Raw genomic sequence first — 8,218 nt, forward strand, 5'->3', positions numbered from 1 at the left:
TAAGGAAAAAAGAATTTTCCATGGTTACATGATTCATGTTCTTACTCTTTCCCCCCAAACCTCCCCCGCCCCCATAGCCGACGTGCATTTCCACTGGTTTCTTCATGCATCATCCCCATTTTATCTTTCCACTATCTGTTCCCCATGACTGGAATGTTCCCTTTGTTCATCTGCACCTCCTGGCAACTCAGAATTCTGTGAAACTTAGCATAATGTCCACCTTCTTTTATGCTTTTTATGATTCCCTTCAGCATCCCAGCTTCTTCTAAAACCACTAGTGTGTTTTATCTGAGATTACTTTCTATTTACACTGCATACATCTTGTATCTACATAGTTTATATATAGCCGTCTCTTCCATGAGAATGTGAACTTCAAGAGATCAAGAACTGTTTCTGCATTTCTTTGTACCCTCAACTCTTAGCACAGCAAAAAGCACAACAGAAGAGTCAATAAATGCTTCTTGCCAAATTTCTCATTCTCTTAATCATGTGGTCAATCAGTTGCCAATTCTTATCAAATCTGTCTACACAAAATCTGTCACATTTTACCCCTTCTTTATACTCACATCATAGCCATCTTACTTCAGACTCTCATCATCTTTCACCTAGACTATAACGGGACCCTCCTAATTTGTCTCCTTATACACAACCTTTTACCTCTCTGATCCATTCTTCACAGAGCTGCCAAATTCATATTTCTAAATTTGACTACATCAGTCACTTTGTTTAAACATTGCAATGACTTCTTAAGGCCCCAGGATAAATGATAAATTCTTGTTCAGCCGTTATAGTTCTTCAAAGTGTAAGGCTCCTCAGAACCAGGAAGACATTGTACACAGAGACAGATACACTGTGGTACAATCGAATGTAATGGACTTCTCTACTAATAGCAATTCAGTGATCCAGGACAATTCTGAGGGTCTTATGAGAAAGAAAGCTATCCTCACCCACAGAAAGAACTGTGGGAGTAGAAATAAAGAAGAAAAACAACTGGTTGATCACATGGTTTGATGGAGATATGATCTAAATGATCACCCTACTGCAAATACTAATAATATGGAAATAGATCTTGATCAATGACACAGGGAAAACTCAGTGGAATTCACTTTGGCTATGAGAAGGGGGTGGAAGGAGGAAAGGGAAAGAACATGAATTAAGTAACTATGGAAAAACACTCAAAAATAAATAAATAAATAAATAAATGAACTTTAAAAAAAAGTGTAAGGCTCCTACCTAAGGTATAAGAATAATTTCATTATGCTCCTTCTCATGTTATCTTCATTCCAGCCCTACAAGATGTTACTTAGTCCAACTACTTGATGCTGCTTATGTTAAGATAATCCATCTCCCCCTACTACTCCCCCATCTCCTTCTTCATGGTCACTCCCTGGAATCCCTAAGTTCAAATTGGGTGTCACTTTCTGATCTTCTGAGTTGTTAGGACTTTCCTAATAATCTCAAAATTATTTCATATTAATTTCTTGTGTATATATTATTTTCCCCAATAGAATAAGTCCCTTAAAATATTGAGTATTTCATTTTTATCTTTGTATACCCAGTGCCGTGCACATAGTAGATACTCCAAAAATTCATGTTGAATTTGACTAAATCTCTCTTTCTAAAGGTCTGATTTAAGACTGACATAGGAGCAATATCAGTGTAAGAATAAAGAAAGGTATTTTCTTGCTCTTAGGTTATATGATAGGAAAGTTGGGAAAGAATGTCAGGATTTAATTTAATAATTTTTTAATTACTTACACCTAAAAAACAAATAAACACCTACATATAAGTGCCTTCAAATAAACTTATTGAATAAAAGCAATGCTGGCATTTATCTAAATACAAGCACACCCAACCCCTCACGCACACACACACACACACACACACACACACACATATATACAATGTAGTATTCTTCTAAAGTTATGATGCTTCCATGTACCAGGCAGAAGAACTTGAAATCTCAAACAGTATGCCAGCAAAGCACAAAATCTAGGTTCTACCAAGTAGAAATGACTTCAAAAATGGACAAGCAAAGGATTAGCTTCCTTGATCTTCCTCTAAAAAAATATTCCATCTCTTGGCTAGGACATTTTCTCTTACTGTCCTCCATAGTTTCTCTCATCTCCAATCCTTTTCCCTTGCTTTGTTCAAGTTTCAGTTAAAATCTCACTTTCTACAAAAAGCTTTCTATATATCATCTTAATTCCACAGTCTTCCTTCTGTTAATTATTGTCTACCTTAAATATGTAATTTGCATATACATTTGTTGTCTCCCTCATTAGATTGTGAGCTTCTCAAGGATATGTCTGTCTTTTGTCTTTCTTTGTATCCACAGAGCTTAGCACAGTGCCTGGCACATATTAGGAACTTAATAAATGTCTACACATGGGCTAACTGTATTATTTGAAGACATTCCTATTAAATTCAGGAACATTTTTGCCACCATAAATACTTTTTCACAATAATTATATTGTCTAAAAAGAATTATTCAAAGAATACTGAAGCATTCAACTTAAAGATTAATTTATAGAACTGTTATAGAGATATTCAATAAGTGAATAAATATTTGCTGAGTAAAATATTTCATGTAAGACACAATAGGCACTATAAGCAAAGATGAAAAAGACCACATTTCTTGCTCAAGAAACTTAAAATATAGTAATTGTAATTACCATGCTATAATAACCAGTCTAGAAGAGTGATATGTAATACTCAAAGAGAAAGAAAAGGAAAGTTATATTGAAGAGCATGCATTTGAAGTGGTCTTTAAAGAACAAGAAGGAATTCAATAGGGATATGGCAAGGATGACATATGTAAATAATGAACTGTGACAGCCATTTGTCAGTTAATTTGAACATTGCAACCTCAGTCAATAAAAAATGTCAGTGGTGTTCAGGAACCAAATATTTTTATGAGAATTAGGTTACAGTTAGGATGAGGACTGAAAACTGATTTCTCACTTATATGACTTTAGCCCTTAGCCACATCAATTGGTTAATAATGAGAATTAGTTGTTTATTCCTTAGCCACAGAGGATAAGCTCTATATTGAAATAATGTTATACACAGAAAACCTTACCTTTTCACCTTTAGAGCCCTTAAGACCTCTGACACCATCAGCACCCTATGGAATAAATTAGAAAGATCAAATAAAAATGATATTTTCATACTTAAATTAATCAGTTAGGAGCACACATAATTCTTACCTTCACACCCCGGGGGCCAGGATAACCAATGGGACCTTGTGGACCAGGAGGGCCCTGAAAAAAAATGGATACATTGAAAATGAAGTTCATTTATTAATTCATAAAGGGCTCATTTTCCAAATGAGTTTTTAAAAAGAGATTAGGCTTATGCTATACTAAATTTCAGGGGGGAAATCCTCTGAAGTACATCATAATTTTTTTTTTAAATGACAAGTATTATAAGGAGACTAAATGGACAAAGTTATAATTAACTGAATATTCAAACCAGTCACTTAATTACCTATGGAGGTGATTAAATGACAACCTAAAGCAATATCAATATGGTAAAAATATTTAATAGTTTAGAATTCTGTTTATCAAAGAAATAGTCAAGGAGACATAGGGTGGTGAAGTATTGCTAGGGAAAAATGGAATGAAGTCCAAGAGCTTTTCAGTCTGCTTTAGCAAATAGAAAACAAGGAACTGACTGGGACGAGGTTAAAATAGCCTCGTTAGCACAATTTCACAAGGCCTATTTTCTATTTAGGGCAGCAGAGACTTAGCAATACTTGCCTCAATTGAGGGGAGATTTAAGACAAAAACTAAAATTGTTTTTTGGCCATAAGTTAATTGATAAAGAAGACAAAATTCTTAAGAAGAATTTGAAGAAGAAATTTGATATAAGTTTAGGATATGGTCTAAATAAGAAGAGAATTTGAGAACCATTGGCCAAGAAATCTGATTGGGAAGAACTTTATAACTGTTGGCTAAGAATGGAATTTGAAGTGTATTGTAGCCCTTCCTATGGAGAAAGGCTTATTAATCATAAGCCATGAATAGGAGAGAGAAAGGCAGATCATCCAGAAGATCACATCTCATCTGAGGACTATAACTGAAGTACAGTCAGATCATATTCTGTACTAAACATATCATCTCTAAGTTCAAGGTTTTTTAACAAAGAGTCTGAACCTTAAACAAACAAAAAAAAATCATTCTTTACATGTCAATGTAATTGGCATCCTTTGCAATTGCACATATTTTCTTTTATACATTTACAAATTATCCTGAGAAGGGGTCCAAATGACTTCCCCAGTGAATCACAGGAGACAGTTTTAGAGACCAATAAGTTCAACAACCTCATTTATCCTGAAGGAAAATCATGCTTATGAAGATAAGACAATTTGCCCAGTGTCCCAAATTACATTTAAATAATTGAAACTCTCATTAAACAGATGTTTGTTTCCTGTGTAGATTCCTGCTAACATCAAATCTAAAGAATCATATCTATACTGTATGGGTTCTATGTTCTAGAACAATTCTAGGATTTTAAATACTGATTTTTTTTTAGCAACATTGAAGACCCAATGAATAGCAAAGAAGATGATATTCCCTGTTATTTCTATCCAAACTTTGATCAATTTTGAAGAATTTTTATTTTTTTATTTATACATGTTAATCAGTTACCTGTGTGAAGGTATATTCTTACATGATAAAAGAAAAGTGATAAGAAAATTATAAATTAATATCTGAACCTAATTCCATCATTCAAATTTTAATCAGATACCTTTTTCATTCAAATATATTTTGTAGTTTCAATGATATTTTTTGAAGTTACTCCCCATGTGTCACATGGGCAAAATTTCTATCTAGGTCTGCCCTCAAGGAATGAGTCAGGAATTAAGAAAGCATAAGCTACCAAATTGGAAATTCAAACTTACAGGTTATCTATCCAAACCATATGCCAGTTTATTATACCCTGAGGAGACTGAAATAAACATAAATAAAGCCAATGCTTTCTAAAAATTAAAATGCTAGCAAAATTGTTAAGATGCCAGTCAATAAATACATCTGTCAGGACACGCATGAGATGAATAGAAGGTTTGCTTTCTAGTATTCTTATTAATATCTAACAACTTTGGGAGAACAAGTACATTACATGGTTCACAAACTTGAAAGCATTTTCTTACACAGATAAAGTAACCCAACATTGAAGTTTATTTCTTTGAAACATACCAGAGCACCCTTTTCTCCAGATTGGCCTTCTTTGCCAGGATGACCCTGAATAGATGAAAAATGTACAATCATTAGATGGGATATCAATGACTTTAAAAAAAATCAAGAAAAGTCATTTCTCTCAGTTTTAGGGCTTTCGATTTTTTGGTGTTATTATTATTGTTATTCAGAAATGGAGGTAATCTTCAAAATTACTGAAATGGTAAGTGTGTGTTTTTCTAGAGGAATTTCATAGTTCTACATGAAGACAGTTTATATGGCTTTAAGGAATACTAAACCTTTCAGAATGAATGAAAATATTAACAGAAACTATTAATAGGATTATGAATGACAGACTAATCTCTACTATAGCAAATGAGATTATGCATATAATGGGGTCTTGAAAAGTTTATCTATGTATCTATCTAGAGATATAGAAGATCAATTTTATTAATACCAGCTGATATCAACCTGAAAATATTTCCCACAGAAAACAAAGCTAACTTTTTTTTTCTCAATAAGTTTCACAAATATGGGCATATTTAGTGACCTCAGAAATATTTTTTTACTGTAAATATAACCAGATTCCAAATATTGGTTATTTGACAAGTGATCTAAAAATCAATGATCATATCAATGATCTTATCACATAATTAATATTATATTAGCTATATGATAGGGGGAAAGAAGACAGGACAGGCAGAATAAGCAAAAGACATGCAAAGGACAGCCTACATGCTCTTCCTGGTATGTATGAACTCTCAGTAGCCCTAAGAGAAAGCTTCTAACATATTAGAGAGACCCTCTTTGGAAGATTTATAAAAGGTCATTGACAAGATGAGAGAATCTGAATGGTAGAAATCTGTGCCACTGAAGAAGTACAACTAAACAGAAGAAAGCATAAAAGTAATTACTCTTAATGACCAAATTTTGAAAACCAATAAGGTATGAAGAACAGTCAATTCTTGATTTGAGATAGTCTGAATATAATATATACGAGTTTACTAGAAGGCTTTGCAAAAGAGGGTGATATAAAAAAGTAGAAGGCATGGACTCTACCTTCAAGAAAATTGTGCTTTAGTTGAGAGACAAAACATAAATTCATTAAAATGAAAATTCAATAAAAATGAAAAAATCAGATACATTTCTAATCTTTCAATAGTTAAATTAAGTAATATAGGGAATATAATAATTTTACAAGTGCATGATTAGTAAGAAAATGAATGCTATTGACAAATACTACATGCCCAGAGCAAGAAATCTCAATTCAATAGAAAATCCTGGGGAGGATATCAACTGTTCCTTATAGGATGCCTAGGATTAGAGTAGGCAGAAAAAAAAATAAGGATTCCAGGTTAGATACAAAAAAGGCACAAAGGCAAAAATCATATTGGGGAAATCTGTTATGGCCAAATCAGGAGATTTTTCTAGAAGACAAGTATAACATGAGGCTAGAAGAGTGGTTTGGTGATGGAATATGGATATCCTTAAATAGCCAACAAAATGCCATTGATTTAAGTAGGGTATTGATAGGAAAAGTGGTAATTTAGAATATTAATGTTAATGAAGGGTTAATGTATTACTGGTTTGAAAATTAAACCATATGTAACTATATACTTGTATTTTCTAAATATAGAGAAATTCAAAAAGATATTTAGAATTACTTACAGGAGGACCATCAGCACCAGCAAGTCCAGCAAGACCAGGTTTTCCTTGAGGGCCCTAATTAAAATAAAAAAGACATCATTTTATAAGAAAATAAAACTGACTGAGCATGCTGAACAAATGTGTGTAAAGCACACATTAAGAATATCAGAAAATGACAACATTTTTACAATAAATCAACAAATTTTAAGTGTTTATCAATGTTGTTGTAAATATTCAAACTCTATTTTAGAACATCAAAAGATATTTGAGTGAAACAACATGATAAAAGTACTGAAAAGGGAAACAGAATTAAAAAGTAGCATCAAAATTCAGTCAGAAAAACAGTCTCTTGTTTTACATAATCTACCCATGTCATCCTTCCTCCCTCTCTATCTCCCTCCTTTCCTACTTCATTCCTTCTCTTTCCTTTTCCCTTCCTCCTTCCTTTCTTCCTTTCATGTGACAGGGAAAATTTTTAAAAAGAGTGAAATATAATTTCCAATGGTAAAAACAAAAAATGAAAATACAAAACTCCTCTGGACATGTCTAATGCTTTTTAAGTAGAAAAGAAGAAAAAAAAAGGATGCTTGTCCTAGATTTCCTGTGGCAGGGCAGAGATTTGTAGAGGATGTCAGTAAGATGTAGTGGGGATCAGTGGAGTGGCCCTCATTCTGTTTCATGTACTCCACATAGATTGAGAGATCAAGTATCTGCGCCAGGATGATGATGTAGAAAAGGTCACTTTCCTTACACATCAGCTCATACTCCTCCAAACAAACTCTTGGAATGAAAGTTCATCATCAATAAAATGTTCAAAAAGTTCAGCACTTGCTTTTCTGCTTCAGGCAATTGGTAGTGAAATACTGCAGGCACACTGTCAGTTATTTTTAAGTACTCAGACATTAAAGGAGACAAGGACTTAGCCAATGGGATGTGCTTTTCCTTGATCTCTCAGGTTCATGCATAAACTATGGAAATCTTCAACTGTGAACTGATTGAAGCTCTGGGACTCTGAGTCCTTTCTGTTCATGGTGGACAGCTTTGAAAGTTTGCTGTCTTTGAACAGTGCTACCAGGAGGGAGAACCCAAATCTTCAGTAGAAGAGTTGTTATTAGGCTTAGGTAACTGGTAGATGATGTGTGGTATGTGTCTGTGTAGTCCTGGGTCTTTTACATGCACCTGGTCCTGGATGGGTAGAACCATCAATGAATTCTATGGAGTAATCTCTTGTTGAATTCAATACTATCAACTTCAACATAGGCCAGTTATTTAAGTCCTTTCCAGAAGCTCTGGTTACTGTTGCAGTGCCAAATCTCTCTCTCTCTCTCTCTCTCTCTCTCTCTCTCTCTCTCTCTCTCTCTCTCTCTCTCTCTCTCTCTCTCTCTCTCTCT

General features: G+C 33.8%; 1 protein-coding gene across 1 annotated transcript in view; it reads right to left on the minus strand.

The window, feature by feature from the left end:
- COL11A1 (collagen type XI alpha 1 chain) overlaps positions 1-8,218 on the minus strand; it is a 268,654-nt gene that overhangs the window by 151,467 nt on the left and 108,969 nt on the right. The window contains exons 21-24 of the mRNA XM_044675498.1: positions 6,849-6,902; positions 5,202-5,246; positions 3,210-3,263; positions 3,083-3,127 (exon numbers count right to left, since the gene is read on the minus strand). Coding sequence (XP_044531433.1) covers positions 3,083-3,127; positions 3,210-3,263; positions 5,202-5,246; positions 6,849-6,902 — 198 coding nt within the window. The remainder of the gene's footprint in view (positions 1-3,082; positions 3,128-3,209; positions 3,264-5,201; positions 5,247-6,848; positions 6,903-8,218) is intronic.

The sequence above is a fragment of the Gracilinanus agilis genome, chromosome 4 (genome assembly GCF_016433145.1).
Source record: "Gracilinanus agilis isolate LMUSP501 chromosome 4, AgileGrace, whole genome shotgun sequence".
In the NCBI taxonomy this organism is placed as follows: domain Eukaryota; kingdom Metazoa; phylum Chordata; class Mammalia; order Didelphimorphia; family Didelphidae; genus Gracilinanus; species Gracilinanus agilis.